Source organism: Vipera ursinii, assembly GCF_947247035.1.
Source record: "Vipera ursinii genome assembly, chromosome: 2".
NCBI classification, from domain to species: domain Eukaryota; kingdom Metazoa; phylum Chordata; class Lepidosauria; order Squamata; family Viperidae; genus Vipera; species Vipera ursinii.
The window spans coordinates 155,117,326-155,143,635 of record NC_139513.1 but is presented as its reverse complement, the minus strand read 5'-3'; the positions used below and the strand labels follow the sequence as shown (position 1 = coordinate 155,143,635).

General features: G+C 44.4%; 1 protein-coding gene across 1 annotated transcript; it reads left to right on the top strand.

Moving 5' to 3' along the window:
* Positions 1-143: 143 nt before the first annotated feature.
* On the top strand, positions 144-25,617 carry ARHGAP9 (Rho GTPase activating protein 9; the record flags this gene model as incomplete). Its single annotated transcript, XM_083353441.1, has 16 exons — positions 144-278; positions 9,029-9,256; positions 10,412-10,585; positions 11,459-11,569; positions 12,509-12,570; positions 13,801-13,882; positions 14,605-14,700; positions 15,122-15,220; positions 16,141-16,267; positions 16,390-16,500; positions 17,521-17,619; positions 17,735-17,812; positions 18,945-18,998; positions 20,820-20,954; positions 22,272-22,377; positions 24,546-25,617. The coding sequence occupies 16 exons, from the start codon at positions 144-146 to the stop codon at positions 24,727-24,729; spliced, it is 1,881 nt and encodes a 626-aa protein (XP_083209567.1). The 3' UTR covers positions 24,730-25,617.
* Positions 25,618-26,310: the final 693 nt, after the last annotated feature.

Genomic DNA, 26,310 nt, shown 5'->3' with positions numbered 1-26,310 from the left:
CTGTGGGCTGCTGCAGGCATATTTTTTCTTCTGTCAAGATTCCACTAGATGCTTGGGTGAGACATCTGCCCTGCTACCTTGCATAATTTCCTCTTTGTCTTTCCCTGATTGGAAGGGGTGTTAGCCTCTGCCACCCACACAGGATGTGGGGGAAGCTAGTGGGAGGGCCAGCTCCTCTGCACACGCCCCTGAACCGCACAGCTGTCACTGGCTGTAAGTACCAGACTGTTGGGGTATCGGTGCTTCCTAGAAAACTTCTGAAGGCCTCAAGACTTGAGGTAGGATAAAGGGGGTCACCTCTGAGAGGTGGATTTTAGAAGAAGACATAATCAGAAATGAGACAAAGTGAGGAAGAGGAAGAAACTCTCTGGACCACTAGCAATATTCTTCCAGTCTTCTGCCATGAAGCAACCAGTTTTCAACTTCCTCTTGGGCAATGAACATAGACAAGCCCACAGCTGTGACTTAGCTGGAGAGGGCACTGTGTAGCTAGGCATTAGCAGAGAATCTATATGGAGCTGGGTGGAGCTGGGAAGAATTGGGTGGAGTATATGGATCTGTCAATGGGATTTTATGGAAAATGTTTACTTGGGCACAGTTGTGGTTCAGCATAAGAAAGACTCACAGCTACTTGTGCCATACCACAGCTACTTGTGCTGTTCCTATTCAGACAGGAGTAGCTAGAAGGAAACTTGATCATTATGTATCTTTGTTTATCTGTAACTGTCATCCATCCATCCATCCATCCATCCATCTATCCAACCATCCATGAAATATTTAAACTGCTCCATTCTGGTTGGACTCTGGATGGTGTTTATTAATTCTTACATAGTTATTTGAAATAATCTGTTCCTGTCCTATACTTGAAACTGGATTTGATTCTATCCTCAAAATAACATTGCTCATAGACTGCAAAGAACATTGGAAAATGGTGGACCTCATTTTGTAGGAGGATACAAATCTAGGTCTTTCTGAGCAAAATCCAGCACTGTACCCCAACCAACTCTTAGGTTGTACCTTCCAGTTCAGTTCCCATAATTTCCAGTAAAGTTATTTGGGGATTCAAAGCTTAAAAAGTAATAGTAAAGAGCAGGTCTTTCCTTATGTTTTTATATCCTTAGAATCTCTAAACAGGAGTAGCTTCTTGCCCGTTTCATGTTTAGAAGTCTAGCATGACTACAATGATTGAGGCCCTGCCTCCTTTTGTCTGTGTGTGAACTGTTGATCCTCCCTCTGGTTGCTCCAGTGACTACAGTATTTTGGAGAAGCGCTTGAACCAACTATGCTAATATCTTCCTAGCATATCTATGACACTCATTTTGCTTTTTTTTTTTAAACTTCCTAACGGGAAGGCTTTTAGTATCAGTAGCGCTTCCATCTAAGAGCCATTATGGCGCAGTGATTAGAATGCAGTATTGTAGGCTAACTTACTGCTTACTCCGGGAGTTTGATTCTCAGCGCCTCAAGGTTAACTCAGCCTTCTGTTCTTCCGAGTCAGTAAAATGAGGACCCAGATTGTTGGGGGAGGGAGGGGTGCTGACTCTGTAAACTGCTTAGACAAGTCTGTAAAACACTATGAAGCACTATATAAGTCTAAGTGCTATTGCTATTGCTGTCTTTGTTGGGCAAAACATCAACATGCTGATTATTATCACATAAATACATAATTGACTGTAATGGCACAAAGCAAGCTGTTCTCTGCAGCTAATCATTTGCTGTGCATTAGAATTCCCTTGAATTCTGGGCATTTTTAAGTATTATTGATTTCCTGCATTTATAGACTCCTGATTCCAACAGATTTACAGCAATTTGCTATAAAGTAGTATTATTACTGTATTAGTATTACTGTAAATGACTACTACTACTACTATTACTACTACTACTACTGTTGTTGTTTTTGTTGTTTATTATTATCTTTTATTCATTAAACATGAACCTCAGTCAACTGAACATTCAAATTGACTGGCGCTGATGGTTGACACGGGTTGCTGCCAGCATCCTAGGTATCAACCAGGTACCTGCTTAAAATATAAGATGTTCTGAGTAGCGCAGTTTTTTTGTAACTTTGCTGGAGTTATTGCAGGAAGCTGCAATTTCTTGATGTATTTTGCAGAGTTTTTGGACATACTTCCCAGTGCCCCGATGACAATGGGTATCACTGTTATACGTTTCATCCATAATCACGCAGTTGTTGTTGTTGTCGTCGTCATCATCATCATCATCATCTCTGTTGCTTTGCAAGTACACTGAGTGCGTCTGTACCAGAGACAAATTCCTTGGGTGTCTGTTCACACACAGTTCAATTCAATTCAATTCTGAGGTTCTGAAGATATGGTCCCACAAGGATTTGAGACAGAAAGCTTGGCAGTGGTTAAGAGAGATAGCCCCTGTTCTAAGCTAAGGCATGAAACTAATCAAGGAGTGAAGCAATGTAGAACGAAGGAGAAATTTCCTGACAGAACAATTAATCAGTGAAACAACTTCCCTCCAGAAGTTCTGGGTGTACTCCAACACTGGAAGTTTTTAAGAAGAGATTGGATAGCCATTTGTCTGAAGTGGTATAGGGTTTCCTAACCTGAGCAGGGGGTTGAACTAGAAGACCTCCAAGGTCCCTTCCAACTCTGTTATTCTGTTATTCTGATAATTTACAAAAACTAAAACTTTATAGACCCTATCTCCATTAATCTTTAAGGCACAAGTTAAATTAGGGGGAATTAACATTTTGTGGGAATTGGAGTAAATATTTCATTCTTTCTCTTTCTCTTAGGTCTTTTATTACATGTCCCAAGTTGTCAAAACTCTAAAATGCTGAATCAGCCTGTAATATAGGACATTCTGCTCTGTTCTCAACTAAACCACAGAAACAATTGAAACAATGATGATGACAGCTTAACCCCCCCCCCCCAAAAAAAAACAATGCTAAATAGGATAGGCTAGAACCTGGATTAATTGACCAGCAGGATTATAGAATTATGACATGTTCCTGTTGATGGTTTTGACCTTTTTCCCCCTCCCATTTAAATAAGCAAATGTTTTGGTGACCAAAGTATCAGCACTACTCAGTTTATTCTGACATTTAGATGGCTCACTGTTTTTATGGGACCTACTATAAAATTTCATAAATCCCTGAAATATCATTAATCCTTCTTTGTATCCTGCAGCACGGGGAGGTCTGGCTCTTCATTAAGCAAAAGTCACTTTTCCATAGCTGAAGTTGGTTTTGATAAAAAAAGGATCTTAAATCATCTTCTTTGGTCCTAGAGGAAGTGCCTCTCACTTCAACCTTCTGTTCTGCTTTCTGGAGGAACCAGGGCTCAATCTTGGGAGGTAAAAAAAAAGGAAATAATGAAGATGAAGACCAAAACCAGGGCTCTTCCCCATCCTGCATGAAGTGCTTTCCGGTAGGCATGCTGGCAAGAAGCCACATCTGAAAGTGCTATGATGCTGGGCCAGGAAAATAGCCTAGGACAGGGGTAGGCAACCTTGGCTCTTTTATGACTCATGGACTTCAACTCCCAGAATTCCTGAGTCGGCATAGCTGACTCAGGAATACTGGGAGTTGAAGTCCATGAATCATAAAAGAGCCAAGGTTGCCTAGGAAATACAGAAAGACCTTGATTAGGTCTTCAAAGGTTGCAGACTATGGAGGGGAAAAGTGGTAGCATTGGCTTTCATTTTGCCTGCAGTGCTTCAGGGGTGAAGGCCACTGAGAAAACCCTTACCCTCCACTGGTGCTGATTCTTTCATATATTGAAAAAAGCATTCTTCCTCCTCTTCATGAGGAGCATTGGGAGAGCAAAATCTAACTGGATTAGATAGGAAACTGTCAGAGCACAGCAGCCAGTCAAGATGGCCAGAGGAATTAGCAGTCCTAAAAGCCCCAAAGTCTTCTCTCTCTCTCTCTCTCTCTCTCTCTCTCTCTCTCTCTCTCTCTCTCTCTCTCTCTCTCTCTCACACACACACACACACACACACACACACGGCCACCTTTGAAAGTACTACATGGTCAGACTGGAATGGTGAAAATTTTGGGCTTGGCATGTCAAAAATTCAGAAAAATGCCTAACTTGACATGCTGGCTAGGGAATTCTGCGAGTTTGAAGCCCACACATTTTAAAGCTGCCAAGGTTGAGAAACACTGGCCTAAACTTCTATACTTTAAGTCCTTTTATAAGCTAAATCCAGAACTCTTCTCATACTGATGTGCTTTAAGGCAGGATTACAAAGATTGTCTATATACTCTGCTTTGTATATATACTCTACTGTTGTGTAGTGGGTCCGACGCAAGGAAGAGACGCCAGCCGGAGTACGTGTTCAGCTCTTTATTGGAAGGGGGGGTAGCGTACTGGGGAATGAGGGTTACCTGGCCTCCTTAAATACCTAGCCAGGTAGGCGGACAGCCAATGGGGTTGGCCCTAGGTTTCCCGCCGAAACTGGGTTTCCCGCCAAAACCGTTCAGGCCAACGCCCCCTGGTGGCTGTTGCTATGCAGGTGCCTGCATACATAACACCCCTCCCCCCTTAGAGAAGAACCACATAACAACTATGGAACAATTTGCAACTAACTACATAGCTATGTACACTGTGTGTCAATGCAAGGCAACAGTGGGGCCGTCACTTGCACACATAGTCCGCTAAGTAGGCAGGTGTCATGTGGGGCCGGGTGGACCGTCTGGGTGTGGCTTGGCCCTGGGCTTGGACAGCCGGTTTGTGAGGCCTCTGTGCTGGGTTGAGCAGAGCTGGGTTCAGGAGGCCCTCCTCCTCTGGTTCCTGTTCTGTGTTGTTTCCGGTTGGGCTGACCTCTCTTGGGGTATGGCTATCCTGTTGGGCGTGTGTGGTGCACTCAGGGACCCTTCCTCTGAGCTGGTCGATGTGTCGCCTTATGTGTCTGTCCCCCTCCACCTCCACAATGTAAGAGAAGGGGCCAGTTTTCTCAACCACTGTCCTCGGAATCCACGGATGCCCTGCCCCATAGTTCCTTGCCCAGACCAGGTCCCCCATGTTGAGAACTCTGTGCGCTGGTGATGATGATGATGACGACGACGACAATGATGATGGCCTATCCGTCTCTGCTGCTACTCGGTCTGGGTGTAAACGGTCCAGCTTGGTGATGAGACACCGTCCCCATCGCAGTTCAGCTGGGCTCTTCCCGGTAGCAACGCACGGTGAAGTGTGTTGGGCAAGTAGAAATTTGGCCAGTCTGTGATGCCAGTCCCCGCTGATGATGCGCCGGAGTGCATCCTTGGTCGTCCTTACCATCTGTTCAGCTTGCCCGTTAGTCGATGGATGGAAGGGCGCGGAGGTGGTGTGCCTAATCCAATTCGCCTTCAAGAACGCCTGGAAATCATTAGCAGTAAACTGAGGCCCGTTATCAGACACAATTACGTCGGGGAGGCCGTGTGTGGCAAAGAAAGCTCGGAGCACCTGGATTGTCCTACCCGAGGTCATGTTGGGAATAGGGACTACCTCCAACCACTTGGAGTGGCTGTCCACTACTACTAAGAACAGTTGGCCCTGAAATGGCCCTGCATAGTCAATGTGGATGCGGGACCAGGGTGTGTGTGTGGCCTCCCACCTGTGCACGGGTGAGTGTAGCATCTCTGGCCTGGATCTCTGGCACGTGTAACAGGCTTTGACCCATTCCTCAATGTCCTTGTCCAGCCCTGGCCACCAGAGGTAGCTTCTGGCCAGAGCCTTCATCCTAAACCCCCCCCGGGTGTCCCTCATGTAAGGAGTCCAATACCTTGCTCCGGACTGCGGTGGGAATGATGACCCTGCTTCCCCAGAGGAGGCAACCCCTGTGCGTGGAGAGCTCGTTGGGCCTGGTGAAATAGGCCTGGAACTCAGGCCCCGGGGACTTGTCCTGCCACTCTGTGGAAACCCATGAGTGTACCCTGCTCATGATGTTGTCGGTGGCTGTGTTGCTGGCAATGTCCTTGGCATGGAGTGGGCATTCTGGTAGCTCCTGCAGGGCTAGGATCTGTGTTGCTGGTGCCGGGTCTGGTTCGGGGGTGTCAATGGGTAGCCTACTTAGGTCGTCTGTGTGGCCTATCTCCTTCCCTGGCTTGTGCACCAGCTTGCAATTGTAGGCTGCAAGGAAGATGGACCACCGGAGCATTCTGGGGGACAGAATTTGGGGCGTCTGCCTGTCCGTTGTGAACAGGCCTAGGAGTGGTTTGTGATCCGTGTAGACAGTGAACTCCCTGCCATACAGATAATCATGGAATTTTTTGATTCCTGCCACGATTGCCAGGGCTTCCCTGTCAATTTGGGCATAGTTTCTTTCTGCTCCAGACAGCATCCTGGAATAGTAGGCTATGGGAATTTGCGCCCCATTGGGCTCGAGGTGACTGAGTACTGCGCCCACACCATAAGGGGATGCATCGCATGCGATGCATATGGGCTTTGTCTCAATGAAATGGGTTACTGTGGACTTATCCGACAGTAGTGCTTTTAAAACCCTGAAGCTTTGGTCGTGGGCGGGAGTCCAGACCCATGCTGCCTGCTTGTCCAGTAGCCTGTGGAGTGGCTCTGCAATGGCTGCCTTGTGTGGAAGGAATGTGTGGTAGAAGTTTAACAGGCCTAGGAATGCCTGTAGCTCTGCCTTGTTCTTGGGTGTGGATGCTAGTTTGATTGCCCTCACCTTGGACTCTGTGGGGTGGATGCCCCTGGCATCTACCCTGAATCCCAAGAATTCTGTGGAGGGAACACCTATGCTGCATTTCTCCCTCTTGAGTTTGAGGCCAGCTGTGCGTAGCCTGGACAGTACCTCCCTAAGCCTACCTGCCAGCTCTTCTGCTGATGCTCCTGCAATCAGGATGTCATCAAAATAGGGGCAGACTCCTGGGATACCCCTGAGTGTCTTCTCCATAACTTCCTGGAAAATGCCAGGAGCAACGCTGACCCCAAACTGCAGCCTGTTCACCCGGAATGCTCCCCTGTGTGTTACTATGGTTGGAATGTCAGCTGTTGCCCTAGTAACCGTGAGTTGCTGGTACGCCTGCGCAAGATTGAGCCTTGCAAAGATGGTGCCGCCTTGGAGGGAAGCGAGAACGTGGCTGACCGTGGGGACCGGGTAAGCGTGTGGGTTTAGGGCGTGGTTCACCAAGCAGTTGTAGTCGGCGCAGATCCTTATTTCCCCGTTGGATTTGAGGGGGGTGACGATTGGGGTTTCCCACTCCCCCCCATCTACGGGCTCTAAGATTCCCTGGGCCACCAGCTTATCCAGTTCACACTCGATTTTGTGTTTGAGCGCGAAGGGGACTCACCGCGGCCGGACCCTAATGGGGGGAACGTTCGAGTTAAGCTTGAACGATATGGGGGGCCCTCTGTATCTGCCCAGTGTCCCGTCAAAGACGTCTGCGAACTCCTTGCAGACGGCCTCGATGGAGTCCCCCTGGATCCGGTGGATCCCGGAGACTGTGATTCCCAGGGCCTTGAACCAGTCTAGGTCCAGCCCTCTACCACTACAACCTCCAGGTGCTCTTCACGACCCTTAAACCCCACCAAGATGGTAGCCTCCCCCTTTACCTTGACCGGCGAATTTTGAAAATCGGTCAGGGTTAAATTTGTAGGCCGTAATTTAATCCGCTGCTTGCTCAAGCTATTTATATAGTTAAGGGTCTCGTCCGAAATGATCGAGACCGCTGATCCGGAGTCAAGCTCCATGCTGCAAGGGACGCCTTGCAAGTGGATTGTTAGTCTAATTTTGGGTTTGACCAGCCGGCGGCTACCCGTGTGGTTAATGGTCAGCCGGCTCTCAACATAGCCAATTCGCGATTTGGTTGGGGCCCCAGTACCTTCGAACGGCGATTCCTCCGGTTGCAGCTCGTGGATCTCCTCTTGGGGGCGGCGGCTACGACAGACTGCGGCTATGTGGCCTGTTTTCTTGCAGGCCCGACACGTGGCCGCCCGGAACTTACAGAGGCTGCGCAAGTGGTTTCCACCACACCCTGCGCACTTCTGAGGGTTGGTGGCGTTGCTAGGAGGCCTGGGCTTTTCTGGGCGTCTGCCTCGCTGGTCGGGGGTCGACCTCCGCTGGAGGAGGTCAATGCTCTGGTCGTCTTCAGCTGTGGCAACCTGCCGGTGGATGCTGGCTGCCTGGCTGCCGGCCCGGGTCTCCTGGACTGCTTGGACGGCCCCGCAAGCCGCTTCGTGGGCCAGGATGGCGTCTTCGGCTTCCTGGAGTGAAACCTCCTCTCTCTCAAACAGGCTCTCTTGCAGCCGCCTGTCTCGTAGGCCGCAAATCAGCCGGTCCCGTAGCCGCTCCTCCAAGTTCGAAAACTTGCAGGCGACGGCGGCTTCTCGTAGGGCAGCGAGGAATTCGGCACCGGACTCGTCGGGGCGCTGGTCCCTTTTTTCGAACTGCGACCTTGCGGCCACTTTGGAGCGCCAGGGCCGGAAGTTGGCATTGAGCTTGGCAACGAGGTCCCTGTACGCGATGGTATTGATGGCCTCTGGGGCGAACAGGTTCGCGGCGAACTCTAGGAGTGCGGGTCCCCCGATGCAGAGCAGGGCCTTTGCGCCGTGCTCCGAGATCTGGTTGAACCGCATGTACAGTTCGGCGTGAGCCAGGTAACGGGCCCATGACTCGGGGTGGCGGGTGTCGAATTCGTGGGGTTGTCCGGCTCTTGCCATCACGGTGTTGGTTTGGGTCTTGAGTCGCGGATGCGATGACCTTGCTCCGGACTGCGGTGGGAATGATGACCCTGCTTCCCCAGAGGAGGCAACCCCTGTGCGTGGAGAGCTCGTTGGGCCTGGTGAAATAGGCCTTTTTGTTTAGGGACATAAACCAGCATACGCAGTTATGCTTTCTCCCATTTTTTTTCCTCACAACAACTTTGTGAAGTAAATTGGCCTGAGACATAGTTGGATGAGGTTTCTTCCATGAGACCGGAAGAGATCCTAAACCTTACTCTTTGAGTAAAAGTGGTAGAGTTAACCCTTTCCTACCATGTCCATCTTCCAGTGATGGAATGGTATGTTATGGTAAGTCCAACTCTTATTTATTTCCTGCTTCTTTCTGGCAGATGTTGGATGATACTCCTCCATCTCTCCTTGGGGAAAAGCCTCCAATTTATTACAATCTGGAGGAGATGAAGCAATTACCAACAACACCTCCTTCCCCATGCAGCCCACCATTACAGACGCTGGAAGCCTGGGAACGTCACATAGATTCCAGCTCCCTGCGTAGTTACTACTATAAGCCTGCAACAGGTGAAAAGTCATGGAAGCCACCCAGGAGGATTCAAGAGATGGTGAGAAGCTAGAGTTGTTGCAGGGGGCGGGTGGGGGTGGGGGACGACATCCAGGCTACTTAACTTCAGAAATCAAATCCTTACTTCTGAGAGGTTTGTGCCTTTATCCAGCAAGAATTTAGCTGGCAAATACTGAGCTGACATACAAGTAGTATGCTTTACAACTGTCATGACTTACGACCAAAACTGTGGGCTCAATTGCAGTCAAGGATTTTTGCTGTACTCTATGCTTCCAATCAAATTGCTAGTGCCTTCTTGAGGCTGTCCTTGGAGTTTGACTGCTCTCTGGTGCTTTAATCCAGAATTACATTTTGGGTCACTAGCCTGATGCCTGAGCAATTTCTGTAATGAGAAATCATTGTGTGCTATGTCAGAACAGGTCATGTGGTTGCCAGTTAGTCTTCACACGGTAAACTCTTCCCATTCCCTTGTCACATCTGAAGGCTCTGTCCATATCATCAGCTGTGGAACAGCACTGAAGAAATTGAGGCCCACATTTGAAAGAAATAGGTGGCTGTGGATCAAAATAATAATAATAATAATAATAATAATAATAATAATAATAATAATAATAATAATAATAACAATAATAATAATAATAGTATTTGTATACCACCCTTCTCCCGAAGGACTCAGGGCGGTGAACAGGGCAATACATGTTAAAAGACAAGAATACAAAAATTAAAAGAGATTAAACAAGATGCCCAAAAACTATAACAATAAGTTAAAATACATAAAAAGCAATAAAACCCAAACCCATCACCCATCAGGCCAGGCCAGCTTGTTCAAACAGGTAGGTCTTTAGATCACGCCGGAAGGAGCGAAGGTCAGGTGCCATCCGGAGCTCAACCGGAAGATGGTTCCATAAATCCGGCGCGCCCACAGAGAACGCCCTCCCCCTGGGGGTCACTAGTCGACATTCTTTGACCAGTGGCACCCTGAGGAGGCCCTCTCTGTGGGAGCGCACTGGGCGGAGGGAAGTTGATGCCGGCCGCAGGTGCTCCCTGAGGTATTCCGGACCCATGCCATGAAGGGCTTTGTAGGTCATTACCAGCAAATTGGTGACAGGGAAGGGAAGCATTAGTTGGGCTCATGCCTGCCACACGGCCTTTCTCTCTTTCCTCCCCCCTCCCCTTTTCTGTGTCACTTTGCCAGAGCTTGGTGCAGATAGAGGGAAATGGTCTCTCAGCTCCAGCAGACCCTATGCCAGAAGCCACCCAGGACCAAATGGAAGATAGAGTGGGCAGGGAGCAGCCTGGGGCTCAAGGTCTCCACAAAAAGCTAGGATACACCAAATCCTTCATGTTACCAGAGATGCAGCCTCCCAAGGTAAGGCACCGGTCCTCAGGGGATCCACTGGGATGGCAAGTTTTGGAGGACAAAAGAGATGGGTTTGCAGAATGGAAAGGTTAATCTATATCCCCCCTGGGGTAAAAGGAGAGGTGCATCTGAAGGAGAGGGCAGGACAGCAGTGACTAGTGCATGTAGGTAATGGGCAGGTAATTTTAAATACTGGGGCTAATAGTCCTTTAAATAGCTTTTATAGTGTACTGCAGAAGAGAGCGACTGAGAGAGGACTGAAAGGTGGTGGGAGAGGAAGGGAGGGAGGGAGGGAGGGAGTAAGGAAGGAAGGAAGGAAGGGAGGAAGGGAGGAAGGAAGGGAGGAAGGGTCTATTAGCCCTTCCAGGTAGATCAGATTAGAAAACCAAAGTTATGAATGCTAATACTACTTTTATTATGACATTACAGTAGTAGAATCTTGCAAGTCTGAATATTTTCTCTCCCTCCCCCTTTAGTTTCGTAGAACTAGGAAGGATCTGTCTGAGATACATTCTCAAATTACATTTCTGACCCACACCTAGGTTTTTGTTTTGTTTTGTTTTGTTTTGTTTGGTTGTGGGTCTTCCTCTTGTTCCTCAAGGTTATTCTTTCTGCCCATTACATTAGCAAACTCAGTTTGGTAACCAAGCATTTGTGCCACTTGGCCACTTCCCCCTTTGTAAAGTGTTTTCAAATGGAAGAAAGAAAATATATTGAGGTTCTGTGTATTAGCTACCCCGCTATCTGCTACTCAGTATGGTCAATCATTTAAGTTTTGGCAGCCTAAAAGATTCAGCCTTGGCAGTGCCTGCTGGCAGCAGGAAGGGAATGGGTACCCAAAATGGTTGGTAAATCTTCTTGCTTTCTTTTTTCTCTGTACAGGGAAACCATCGGCGGAACCATTCCCAATATAGCTGCCAGGCCTGGTTAGGAGAATACTCTGCGCCATCCTCTATCAATGGTTCCATCTCAGACAATGCTGAATTACTGCATGTATGTTACAACTAGACAGCGGTGTTAAAATGGTTAGGCTCAATCTCCTGTCATTTGATAAACATCATGAGTTATAGTTGCATCTCATCAACTTCGTCTGCCTCATGCCTCATCTGTGAAGATATTTGTACTACCCTCTCAGGTTCCTGGGATGAATGGTATATAAATATCCCCCTTTCCATCCCATGGCAGCGGCCTCAGTCACCATTATCTGAAAGGATATGACGAAAGATGTTCTCTTGCTTAGCCCCAGAGGCCAGTTGTGCCATGCCAGAGAAGTCCACTCTGTGGGTTTTGGAGTGGGTCTATCCTGCTGCCTTCTTTCTTCATTTGGCTCCGCTGAGATTGGGAATGTTGCCCAGGAAGAAAAATGAGATTTGGAGAGTGAAGGGGCAAAGGAGATGGTAAAGAGAATGTAGAAGGATCTAGAGAATGAAACAAGTAAAAGGAAATCAAGCTAGAGAAGCAGGCATGGAAAGGAAGAGAATTGTTGGAGATGAAATCTCTAGCTGGGACCAGGATCTGTGCATTCAGAAGATACACCTGCCCTATTCTTGGTTTTGCCATCTCCACCTGTCCTTTTTAGCATGTGTATACCAGTGTGTTTTTTCTCTGTCTTCTCTGAAAAATGATTGTATCTCACTGGCCCAAATTGTTTGGATTCTTGCACACATTGGGTTTGGGAACCTTACGGTCCCCCAGATGCCACCAAACTACAGATCCTTATCACTGACTGTGTGGATTGGGGCTGCTATAGGTTGCAGCTCAGCCACATTAAGGAAGTTCCTCCCTCAACTGATCCAGTTAGAGGAGAGTTAGCAGTGGAGCCCAAGTTTGATCTATAAAGAATTGGGAGTATGGGGAGTGGTATGGATTTCAGGAAGGACCACAGGACAGAGCTAGGACTGCAAGTTTGTGGACATTGTTTTCTCTTGGCAGGTGGTGGAGAAATGTGGACAGCTGAACAAAACCAAGATTGCGGAAGGAGGTCGGAAACTCAGGTATGCCATTAAAGTCTCCCTGGCAGGAAGGGGCTTGAGGAGGGATACCTTCCTCATTGTCCATCTAGGAAAAATCTGGGGCATTTGTGCTTCTGAGTCCTCATTTGGCTACCTTTCCAGCTCTGTCTGAGAAGCATTTCACAGCTGAAGGGGTTTTGACAAGCAGTGTGTCCTGGTCTGAATAGACAAAGAGGATGGAAAGGGGCGTATAGTGTATATAATGGACCTTCTGAGTCACTGACATAAATCCAAAGGGGGATAGGGTGGGCAAAATGTTGAAAATCTGTTTTATTATATAGAAATGGTAGCAGAAGATTATTGTAGAGCCATTCAGATTGGTAGCAGAGGATGGTCACATAGCCATTCAGATCAAATAAAATGTACAGAATACACAGTCCATATGGGCCTTGCTGCTTATCGGTTTGAACTGTCACAACTGTCTCAGGAAACTCCTCAGAACATTAACCATAGAGTATAACCATAGATACACAGCAAAACCTGCCATCTACAGGCTGAATGATTCTGTAGTTTTTGCAATACAAAATACATTCTGACTTGTATTCCAACATAAAATAAGGCAGAACCCAGCATTTTTGTAGGGGAGAGGAGGGGGAGCAAATCCAGGGAAATGGGACATAGCGGAGATGTCAAAGAAGATACATGCCCACTTATACTTGTCAAATGATGGCTGTATGTACAACGTGAAACGAACATGTACACCGGTCCAACACTTAGCTCCATGCTAACGAAAGCAAGGTCAGAATAAGTGTGAGTTCAGGATATTCTCCTGTCAAAAGAAGACCTTGAAGGAAGAAAGTCAACAGGATGTCTCCTGCCCCCAGTTCATAATACTTTTGTCTCCACCAGTCTATTATTTCATTAGCAATTGTTCAGCAAGAAAGGGGGAGAGTGGCATTTCTCATTTATGATCTGAAAATACAGAAAATGTTTTTGAGACCAGAAACTATCAGCAAGATTGCTCTTCCTTGGTGTCTCCTCCAATACTTGGTCACTGGCATGTTGACATATGGTAATTTATTACATTGCAGAGGTTATTCCAAGCACAGACAGATCCTTTCAGTGCCACATGGTGGCAGGTGGGAACATTGATCTTGACTCTTCAAGAACCTTTTGACACTTTTATATTTGGCAGCCCACGGAAGGTTGTATGTTTTGTTTATGGCTCTGGCGGACTGAGCTCCAGTTTCTCTCATTTTCCTCTACCTTCAGAAAGTCCTGGACATCATCGTGGTTGGTATTAGCCGGGAACAGCCTCATGTTCTACAAGGACCCCAAGGTGACAGCTGCATGGGTGAGTGCAGCAGCAGACAGATGCTTAAATGGCAAAACAGGAAAGGCAGCCTAAGGTCTTGTATGGCTGACAGTCTAGCTTTGTACAACCCTCTCACTAATTTAAAAGCTTTCTGGAAGAAGTCAGCTCAATCTCTGGAAAAATCATACAGGTGCCCTTGGAGAGATTGGTGGCTGAGAGGAAAAGGGAGAGTCTTTTGAATAAAAGAAGTGATCTTACCCATTTGGGGATCTAATACACTCTTTAGATATGCCCACTGCCAGTATTGTTCAGAGATGACGTGTGCCCATGTATATAATGTATGCCAGGGATCCCCAAACCCTGGTCTGTGGACCAGTACCAGGCCGTGGCATGCCAGCAACCGGTCCTCACAAACAAGCAAAGCCCCATCTGCAAGATACAAGCAGCACACAAAACCACGCATCTGCTGATCCACAGAAAAACCTCTCTCCATGGAACCGGTCCCTGGTGCCACAAATGTTGGGGACCACTGCTCTATGCATATATGTTTCTCTATCTCTATTTTCTCCCCTTCCCCCTCCATCTCTCAGCTATCCATCCATCCACTAATACAAAAGTCTCTGGTGCTGTGATAAATCAATAAGGAAGTAAGCATGGACTAGGACCCATCTTCTTCATCCCTTCTCAGTGACGTCTGACACAGATCAAGTCTGGCAATGGGGTATAGGGAGCCTCCTAACCTATTATCTTTTTTCCTGCAGACTCCATCTGGTAGCCGGCCTGAAAGCAGTGTCGATTTGCGTGGGGCTCGTATTGAGTGGGCCCGGGATTTGTCCAGCAAGCGGAATGTCATCCATGTAAGTGTGGGAACCCCAGTCCATCTTGACCTGAGATATTTGGAGCGAGACTTCATACAACTGGGGACTAACCTTGTTTGTCCCACTGTAGGCTTGTCAGTTCTTCAGAATTGACTCACAGTGGTCCTGTTTTAAATCAAGATACTTGGTTAATGTACTCTGGTTTCTCTGGCTGTACTTCACTACAATTCCAAGTTCAGTTGTAACACTAAGCTATCCTTTCCCGGTTTGCCCACCTGCCCACAAGGAGAGGAACATAGCAGGAATAAGTGATTACATGAAGTTGTTGTCATAATCATTTAAAATGAAGTTAGGATTCCTACTATAGTCTTAGGTGGTAAGGATCTATTAGAAGAGCATGAGATCAGGTTAAATGGAATTGTTGCCTAACCCAATTTGTTCTCTCCTCGTTTCTTCTTAGTTTCGCACTGTGACTGGCAATGAGTATCTCTTGCAATCAGATAATGAAGCTGTCAGCCAGGACTGGTACCAGGCAATCAAAGGGGTCATCCACAGACTAGTGAGTGAAAGATACCAAGAACTTTAAGTTATCTCAGTCTCTTCCTTTCTTCTTTGAAATATTGCTGTTAGGGAAAAAAAGATGTTCCTAAATTCTTTCACTCTGTCCAGTTAACATTGCCCCAATGGTAAGCAGCCTGGAGCCTTCTAGAGCAAAATCTCTTTTTTGACTGTGTGTGGATGCCTTCAAGTTAGTTTTGTCTTTTGGCAAATGCATAAGCAATATTACGCATTATATGTGGCAAGGTTTGAGGGAGTGATTTGCCCTTACCTCCTTCCTAGGGCTAAGAGACTGACTGGCCCAAGTCCACCTAGCTGGCTTCCTTGCCTAAGGCAGGGTTACAACTCACAGGGTCCCAATTTTAGTCTTGTGTCTTAACCACCACATCAAACTGGTTTGGAAAGTTTTATCATGCCTTATTATAATTTTTTGTGCTATAATTGGCCCTGATGGGCACTGAAGTCCCCCAATTTTGCAGAGTGCTAGTTGCCAACCCTTCAAATTCAATAAAGGACAGATGATGTGCAGAGTCCACAAAAAGGACTCTGTGCGTGGTCTGTCCTTCATTGAGTTTGTAGTTCTTCATGACCCTAAAGGACTTTTCTTTCTCTCTCTCTCTCTCTCTCCCTCTCTCTCTCTCTCTCTCCCTCTCTCTCTCTCTCTCTCTCTCTCCCTCCTCTCTCTCTCTCTCTCTCTCTCTCTCTCTCTCTCTCTCTCTCTCTCTCTCTCTCTCTTTCCCTTTTCTACCATGGGTTTATCCCAATGGCACACCATTATGAAATCCTAAGCATATCAATCCAAGGTTGTATGTCTTTGAAACAGAAACTTCTGTAGTTCATGGCAGTGCATTTGCCCGTTTCGCCCCATCCCATCTGACTGCTAATTTCTCTGGATTAAGCTCCTTCCTTGCTCCACTGTAGGATCAAGAGAATCCTCTGGATGAGCCGCTTCTGTACCCACTCTATCGGTCCAACAGCGCTGAGCTTGTGGATTTCAGCTGGGATGATGAAGAGGAAGTTGGGCTCTCCAAGAGTGAAGTGCCAGCAGGTTTGAGACCAGAAAGATCTGGGTAGGGTGGGGGGAGGGTGCTAAAAGTTGTCAAAAATATAACTGTTTTGACATATGCAGCTGCCTTAACTTCTCTTGGCTTCGGTTTCTTCCTCCTCTAGCCCCTGGTAGTCCCGGCAGAGTCTACAAGAAAAGGGTAAGAAGCAAGCTGAGACGCTTCATCGCCAAGAGGCCACCCTTGAGAAGTTTACAGGAGAAAGGACTGATCCGAGGTAATGGTGCAGATCCCTGTGGTTTCATTGCAATGGAGGCCAGATAGAGATTATGGATTTTCAAAGGTAAAGAAAGTCAGCATTGCCACAGATGTATTTTTGTACCCTATCAGGGTTTGGGCCACATTGTCATAATGCTTCGAGTGATAGTTTGGAAACATTGAGACAAAGGACTAGAATTTTGACCAGGATTCTTATAACGGTGGCAAAAAAATATGCGATTTTTCTGAAGACACAGGAATAAGTGCTGTGACAACTAATGCATTTGCCACTTTTAATAAAAAATTATCACCAGTCTGTTTCTACTTCCCTATATATTTAGCACAGCAAAAATCTTGCTGCATTAATTTGTTTATTTTTAAAGTTACTGTGGTTTAATGATGAAAGTGTTGCACCATTAAAGCCAGGCTCTTATCCATCCGGAGCCACATTTTTTTTCCTTAGTCTGGCCTTCCTCAGGGTTGTCATGGGGAAAAATTGGCCTTATCCTTAGATATTTATTTATTTAATTAGTATCCTGCTCAATTATCAATGGCTTTGGATAGCTCACAAATAAAAACAAGAATGAGAATATAATAAGAGACAAAATAAAAGAATAAAAATGGCAAAGGTGACAAAAACTGGTCAGGAATGAAAGAAAAATTACCTCAGATTATCCAAGAGGAGTTCATTTACTCTCACCAAAGGCCTAGTGAAGACCCAGATCTTCAAAGCTCTTTGAAACATCAACAGGATCAGATTCATCCAGATCTCAAGACAAATTTGAGTTTTTTCTTTGTTTCTAGCATTCCTAGATCAAATCACTATTGCTAAAACTCACAAATCTGAGTTTAAAAATTCTGAGGAACCATGAATTCTATGTGGCTGAGAGAAACAAGTGGCATAGATTGTTTTTTTACAATTTTTATTTTTATTTGGGCATGGAGTTTAAAACAAAATAAGTATAACTAGCAAGGAAAGGTTTAACAAGTTGGTTTTAATCCACGGGTATTTTTATTTTATTTCCATTTTTATTCCCAGATCAGGTCTTTGGCTGTCGGCTAGAAGCCTTGTGCCAGCGAGAAGGGGGCACAGTACCCCGATTTGTCCAACAATGTGTGGAAGCTGTGGAAGAGAGAGGTAGGGAATCCCTGGATCATCATTCCATCTTTGCCTCAGCTAGGATCTTTGCCCTGTTCTGACACTCCATAGATTTAAGTGGGGAATTCACAGCAATTCTTTCCCTCTCTTTCAGGACTGGATGCAGATGGAATCTATAGGGTCAATGGGAACTTGGCCACTATTCAGAAGCTGAGATTCATAGTTGACCGTGGTGAGTACTTATAGAATGATAAATGGTGAACATGGAGTCTAAGCCTCCAAAACCTATGTTGCTTTACTTTAGGTGAAGAGATAAAGCATTTCAAGGGCAGCAGGTTTGTTGGAAATACTACCATTGCAGTTAGCATCATATACTATATACTTCTTTCTCTAAACTCAAAGATAGAAAACATTTATTGGCTACCCTTATGACATTACATGAACTACTGTCCTCATACTGTAATATTTTTTTCTTTTTTCTTTTGCAATTAAATGAATTAGAGCCGTGTTTCCCAACCTCAGCAACTTTAAGATATGTGGACTTCATCCTGACTGGGGAATTTTAGGAGCTGAAAAATCCACATATCTTAAACTTGCTAAGGTTGAAAAACACTAAATGAGAATAACTGAGGGAACTATCTATCATCTATCTATCTATCTATCTATCTATCTATCTATCTATCTATCTATCTATCTATCTATCTATCTCTATCTACATCTCTCTTTATATATCATCATCTATAACTGTTTATATAAACCTGTCATCTATATCATCATCTATCATCTATCTCCCTTTAATATATGGGAAAATTATAGATGAAAGCAAGGCTGACTAGAGGAACAAGACTTCCTCATTTCAGCTCAAAGATGCCTTGCTAACCATTCTTCAAGAACATGCACATGGCATAGTCTTCTCCTTATCTCTACCCCTTAGGTGAGGTCATCTAATTTTGGGTTTTTCTGATCCAATGTGGAAGTAATTGCCTTCCATATCAGAGAGGTCTTGATTTACAGCACTTATCCCAGCAGGTAGTTCAGAACTGTTCCTGTTGCTAAAGCTGCACAAAGTTTGCGAGACATGCAGAAGATCATAAACCTCTCTTTAAAAAAAAGGGAAGAAAATTCTGTTTACCAGAGCTTAAGGCAGGATAGAAAACAAAAAATGAAAAGGTGACAATGGCTGAATTCTACACTGCAGGAAAAAAAGAAAAACAATAGACAAGCCACCTTAAGTCTCTGTATTCCATAAAGTCATCCAGAATGAAATGGACGCATTCTGGCCACCTTCAGACCTGTCTTCCCCCTTTGCCACAAGATATTGTTTCTCCTGTGGCATCCTCAATAACCACTGTGCTGCTTTGCAGAACGGGCAGTGACATCCGACGGACGCTATGTCTTCCCAGAGCAACGTTGCCAAGGTAATGTTTTCTGTCTCTCAATCTTTGAAATAGCAACCCTGGCAGGAGACTTTAATGAAGCCAAGTTATGTTATGAACATAGGGTACATATTCTGAATTCGTACAAGCCTCCAAAGGGGATAGTTTTAAAAATAACAACAATCCCCAATGGAGTTTTTGTTCATTTTGACCCAAACAGGGAGAGAGAGGGAGGGAGGGAGGGAGGGAGAGAGAGGGAGGGAGGGAGGGAGGGAGGGAGAGAGAGAGAGAGAGAGAGAGAGAGAGAGAGAGAGAGAGAGAGAGAGAATCCAATTTTTGTGCTCTGCATTCCTATGTAGAATGAGCAGCCGTATTTATTTGGTAAAATAAATATTTATCTTTGGACTTGGAAGGTCCTTCTTTTAGTTTCTGGATCACACTAGCCTCTTATGACTCAAGTTGGATTTGTTGCCTTAGCCACAATTAAGCTGCTTTGATTCCAAAGAGAGAGTCAAATCTGGGTTTACCCAATGTCTTCTCTCCTTCCTGCCGAGTCTTTGCACTTTAATTGAGCTGTCCCAAGAAAAGGAAGTTAGCTACATCAGCTAGAGCAGTGGTGAGAATTTTGCCTTTTGGGAATTCTATCAGGAAAAGAAGGGGGGGGGGGTAGTGTCATTTCAAGGACCTGGTATCTGTAGGTACAAAACTTTTTGCAAATGTGTTGGGGACTCTTTCAATGGCCTAAAAACTGTCCCACTAGTGCAGGGGTCTTCAAACTTGGTCCTTTTATGACTTGTGGACTTCAACTCCCAGAATTCCCCAGCCAGCATGCCTGGCTGAGCAATTCTGGGAGTTGAAGTCCACAAATCATAAAAGGGCCAAGTTTGAAGACCACTGCACCAGAGAAACCAATGGGCTCACAAATGTGTAAGAGTTTAAGGCAGCCAGATGCAAATGAGTACCTGGAGTCAAGAGTATTTCAGACTACTTGCACTCATTCACTTTTTTCTTCTAATCTAGCACAAGTATGAAGATGTCAAGGCAATATATATATATATATATATATATATATATATATATATACGATAGCCTCAAACATTTCCAGTAAAACAGATGATGAAGTGGTTGGACCTTTCTATTCTGTTCCAATTATTTTCCAGGCTTGCCAAAATACTGCATCTTTTTTCCCCCAGGTTTGCTATGCCCCTTAAGTGAAAGAGCCACAGGTGAAAAGAGCATGGAAAGAGGAGAAGCTGCATTAACATTGTCCCCATTTATTCATCCCTTTAAAAAAAAGTGCTGGGCAACTTAATAACACCTCAGCTTTTGCTGAAATGCATCTCCCAACATTCTTCACCAGTTAGGGTTCTATGAGAGTTCACTGCAGCCAACTTGCCATGGCCAGCCCAGCATGGCCAACTAGCCAGGGTCAACTTGCCATGGCCAACTTGCCACAGCCAACTTGCCACGGCCAACTCACCGCAGACAAGTTACCCTAATATCAAAGAAATGATGGAATAGAATCAATAAACAAGGGATGCAAAAAAGAGGCACAAAACGAAATCTGAATGACAAAAAAATATTTTTTTTTACTTATTTTAAATAATTAAACTGAATTGTTAAATTGCCCCGTAGCAAGTTTTTCCCACGGCGAGTTGTCCTGCGACGAGTTGGCTGAGACGAGTTGGCTGTGGCAAGTTCTCCCATTCCGGTTGATTAGGGGTTATATTTCAGTCCTGTAACAGGTATTTGTTGACTCTCTCTGCCAACAAAGCAGAAAGATGTCACATTGAAAAAAAAAGTCCCCTTTGATATCACTCTGCCCTTTTTGGTGAATCAGTCTTTTTCTCCCTTGTTTCCTAGAGGAGAAGTTGAACCTGGCCAGCCCACAGTGGGATGATGTGCATGTGATAACAGGGGCCTTGAAGCTTTTCTTCCGAGAGTTACCTGAATCCCTAGTGCCCTACAGCCACATTGATGAATTTATAGCTTCTGTCAGTAAGTCTGCTTGCTTGCCCCTCAGCATTGACAAACACAAATATATGAGTCCAGCAGAGGTTAATTCTGAGCCAGCATTAAAAACCTGTGACTTTTCTGTAATATTGCAATTCATTTTTAGAAAAGGTGTTGTATAAAATGAAATTGTCTGTCTTGGTTTTCACCAGAGGAAGTGGGGGTGGGGGAAGACATCTCAGGCTTTCCTAATTCTCCAATCTGAAATATACTTCAGATTATCTACAGGTATCTTCATTTTTTTGCTTCGGGAACATAATAGATCATTGAATGCAGAGAATGTAATGTTGCTAGAGGAGCTGGGGAATCTTAAATAATTATATGATCTGTACGAAGAATACCCTTTTTGCTTGCCCTGCATCATCTTTCAGATATTGTTCTTGTAACTTTCAGCATTAATTCAATTAAAACTCTCATTGGTTAGCATTTAAGCCATCATCAATCCAGGCACACACACGCCAGCTCTCAAATCAACTTTGTAGTTGGTTTAAAGATGGCTTCGATTTTTTAAACCTATATTACGTTCTGTATGTTTCAATCCATAGGTTGGTGTGTTTGTAATTATATCGTATATATTATTTGAATAGCTTATTACACATATGTACACGTATTATACATGTATATATTATTTGTACACTGCCCAGAGTCCCTCTGTGAGGGAGATGGGTGGTTTCTACAGTAAATGTGAATGAATGAACAACTGAACGAACGAAGGTATGAACTTATGAACAAATGAATGAATCAAAGCCAGTGCTTGAACAGAGGCACATACACATGGAGCATTTGAAGTCAGTTTTTTCATAAGGCAGGGAACCCCCTATACTGCACTGGAGGAGTGGTAAGGAGTTAGCTGAAGAGGTATCCATCCTGCTGTGTTTCTTCATGGATCACCCCAAGAGTAGTTGAAAAAGAATGTTTTGATCTCATTGTGTTTGTGTTCCCTTAGCTTCTGTAGTCATGCATCCTGCCATGATATTCTGTTTCAAAGATAAGGCGTGAGGCAGTTTTCTCTATTTAATCTTTATTTGGATTTGTTATTTGTTCGAGCCATTGACTGCAAGCCCACCTTTTCTATGGCTAAGCGGGTGGGGTGGGGTGGGGGAGTAAGACTGTTGTATCAACAATCCTATCATCCCAATTACAATTTATTTCCTTCTCCAAAATGAGCTCAGGATGTAATCTGATAGCAATGTGATGGGAGATTTCTGATCTGCCCTTTGGAAGTTAGACTGTCTTTCGTTCTAAACAGTACCTCCTCAGCTGGAAAGAAAAAAAACAACCCTTTTGCTTTTCTTTGCACAGAGATATCCGATCATGAGGAAAAAGTGTCAAAGCTCACTGGGTTGATCCAGAGTCTCCCTCAACCAAACCGGGACACATTGCGTTACTTACTTCAGCACCTCCGCAAGTAAATTACCTCGAATCATACTTTCTTCCTGGCAGAATCAGGCTTTTTGTTTCAGGTAGTCCTCGACTTACAACCACAGCTGAGCCCAAAATTTCTGTTGCTAAGTGCGATGGTTGTTAAGTGAATTTAGCCCCATTTCACCGCCTTTCGTGCCACAGTTGTTTAGGTGAATCACTGCAGTTGTTCAATTAATAATACAGTGATTCTGGCTTTCCTGTTGACTTTGCTGGTCAGAAGATCACAAAAGGTGACCATGCGACCCCGGGACACAGCGCAACTGTCATAAATACATGCCAGTTGCCAAGCATCTGAATTTTGATTACGTGATCACGGGAATGCTGCAACGGTCATGTGCGAAAGTGGTCAGAAGTCATTGTTTTCAGTACTTTCATAACTTCAAACAGTCACTCAATGAACTTTTGTGGGTTGAGGACTACCTATATTAAGTCTCCTTTTTTCTTTTATAGCAGTGCAAACAAAATCACGAGTAGGAAAAAAATAGCTTCTCTTTCACAAACTTCTCTTTCACAAAGCTAGGAAAGAAAGCAGATGAATTGAAGAGCAATTACTCATTCATATCCTTGAACAGCGTTTTCCAACCTTAGGAACTTGAAGATGCGTGGACTTCAACTCCCAGAATTCCCCAGGAATTCTGGGAGTTGAAGTCCACGCATCTTCAAGTTCCTAAGGTTGGAAAACGCTGTCCTTGAACAAGAAGCAATAAAAAGAATCTATTCATTAAATGTAGGCTACCCTTGCAATTACTTCTTGTTATGCATATTTTAGGAAGCTAAACCTGAAAATTCAGACTGGGATCAACATTTTAAAGGAACGTTTGCATATTCACACTTACGAATTTTCCTGCATGTGAGAATAGGTAGTCCTCTACTTACAAGTGACCCTTCAAAGTTACAGTGGCACTGTATGGCACTGACGACCGATTTTTCACACTTAATGAACGTTGCAGCATCCCCACGGTCCCATGATCAAAATTTGGAACTTTGGCAACTGGCTCATCATTGCAGTGTCCTGGGATCATGTGATCACTTTTTTGCTGACCTTTTGACGAACAAAGTCAATGGGAAAGTTTTATTCACTTAACAACCGTGTTACTAACTGAACAACTGCAGTGGTTCACTTAACGACTGTGGCAAGAAAAGTGGTTAAAGGAGGCAAAACTCGCTTAACATCTGTCTTGCTTATCAATATAAATTTGGGGCTCAATTGTGATCATAAGTCGAGGACTACCTGTACAGGATTATTGAACTATTCTATAGCTGAGAGAGCACGGGGGGAGGATCAGCTAATCTCAATGTACACATGTTGTACTTTGAAAATAAAGGTTTATTATTATCAGGGCTTTTTTTCTCATAGAACGCTCAGAACGGAGTTCCGGCACCTTTTTTGGATGGAACCTTGTAGGGTAGGCAAGGTGGGTTGTATGACATGTGTGAGTTCTGGCACCTTTTTCTTTTACAAAAAAAGCACTGATTATTATTATTACTATCAGTCCAACAGTGAAATTCTATAACTGAGCACTAGCAATATCAGTGGTTTTGCGATTGCAACTTGTACTACACGGCCGGCTAAAATGTTCTTGAAAGACCTGCAGGCTTTGAATAGTGCTACTGATCTTGACCACCAATAGGGAAGTCATTTCAGGCAGTCCCATCTCTTCCTAACCTCAGTTGCAGTGGACTCCCCAACTTCATACAGACTCGTCAGTCATGAGAATTTGGTAGGAAAATTGAGTTGAATATTTGGGTTAACACTTCCTGGACATGAGGTGGTGTAGAACCATATTTTGCCTTCTGGAGGGAAACTTAAATGGCAATCATTGCCTTACATGGATAATTGAGCAACTGCCTGCAAATTTGATCTTGGAGCTAACTTTGGAAATAAGGAAACAGAAATTACAGGATATCCAAAGATTGCTTGGTAGAAGAAGCAATTTATACCTTTGTCTTTTCTTTCTCTTACGATTTGTGGCCCTGACCGATGTCTCTTTGATTGGCTATTTAGCCAATCAAATGGATTACAGGCCAATGAAAATGATTTTCAGTATGTTTTGTTTTAGAAATGAAATCTCAATTAATTCAGCCATGGATACGTGGAAAGGGGCCAAAATAGTGTGGTGTTCTCATTACAGCTTTTTTTCCCCCATTCAGGGTGATGGATCACTCAGATACCAACCGGATGACAACTCACAACATTGGCATTGTTTTTGGGCCAACACTGTTGCGACATGAGCGAGATATAGCCAGCCTGATAGAGGATATGATATACCAGAATCAGGTGGTAGAGATGCTTCTTACTGAATTTGCTAGCATCTTTGAGACAGGTGCTGAATGACTTTGTTGATACCTTTTCTTGGATATGGATTGCTTTATTCTCAAGACATATGGGATCACAGATAATCTGTTTCTGAAGCAAGCATTGGTGCGGTGAAGCTCTCTGCACCAATCACAGCACCGTAGGTTAACATCATTTTCAGGACTATGTTTTGTTAGGAAAGATGGATCTCTGCATCTTCCTTCTTCAAGATTTTTTTAGCTCGTATACCTTAGCAAAAAGATGTCACATTCATACCCAATAAACAACTGATGAGAATCTACAAGAGAAATCCTGTGAGTAGAAGCACTTTGACTTTAAACAGTGACACAAGTTCTGTTTAGATGCAGATTCCAATCCAGACAAATCTATAAAGAACAGAACACTTCTATTCCAGTAGTTATTTGGAATTCTGTGCTGGAGAGAAAAGACTCTCACCAGATGAACTGATGTCATGCCAGCCAGCCTAGTCCCCTTGGCTTAGTCTCCTGTCTGATGTCATAGTGCCAAATAGCCTCTGTACTCATGAAACTGTAATTCTTCAGGATTACTTTCCCCAACTGCCCATCAGATGTGTTGGATTACAAATCTTATGAACTTCTGCTAGCACAGGCAAAATCTTTAGAAGATGTCTTCTAAATCATTATTAAGGCACACAGGTTTCCCCCCCCCCCCACATAAAATTGAAACCCCTTTTGAAATTGCTGTTGTTTCTTGCCAAATAACCTTGGAATCATCAAGGTAATGTTTGACTATTATTAACAAAACCCCAGTCCCTTTACAAAATGATGGTTTAGAACTGGTTTGAAAAGAAATAAATGTGACCGAATACTGTGGCTCTCACCATATATAACCTATTTCTCAGTGAGATTTGTGACTGGCCAAGGAAAGTACTCGATAATAAAACTATTGCCAGATGATTCATCTCTTCTATATTGTTTTTGGCTGAACTTGGCATTTTAGGGATCTCGTTTATCTTTTAGGTGTATAAAAGAGTTAGGGAAAATTCATTTTTGTTGTTTTTTTTCTAGCAGATCTCTCATACCCTTAACAATTTTATGAATTTTATGAATGTCCAAACAAGAAGAAGCTTTCTCCCATCTGTTCACAAAAAACACTGTTTAATTCTTGCCAGCCTTTTAGCTGTTTAGAAGTACCATCAATTTCTCCTCAGGAATCAAACACAATTGAGTGGGGAAAAGAAGAAAAAAATAAAGTAAGCATATTCCCATTCCCTCTCAATTTGAATCTCATGCAGAACCTCATTTAGCTTTCCCAAATCATGCATTTCCCCATCTCAGACAATGAATCCTTTGAACATCTGACGTGTTAGAACTGAGTTCAAAAAATTCACCACAGAAGCTCCATGATTTACACCAGTGTTTTTCAATCGTGGCAGTTTTAAGATATGGGGATGTCAACTCCCAATGAAGCAGAATATTTGTAGCTCAGGGATGAAATTAGGGGTCCTTGGTGCTCTCTGAGCTTGTTTGTTTTCTTGCAGATATTTCATTATCCTAACTAGGTAACATCATCAGCCTAGCACTAGGACCCCTCACTTCAATTCCCAGAATTCCCCAGCCAGCAAAAGTTGAGAAAGAT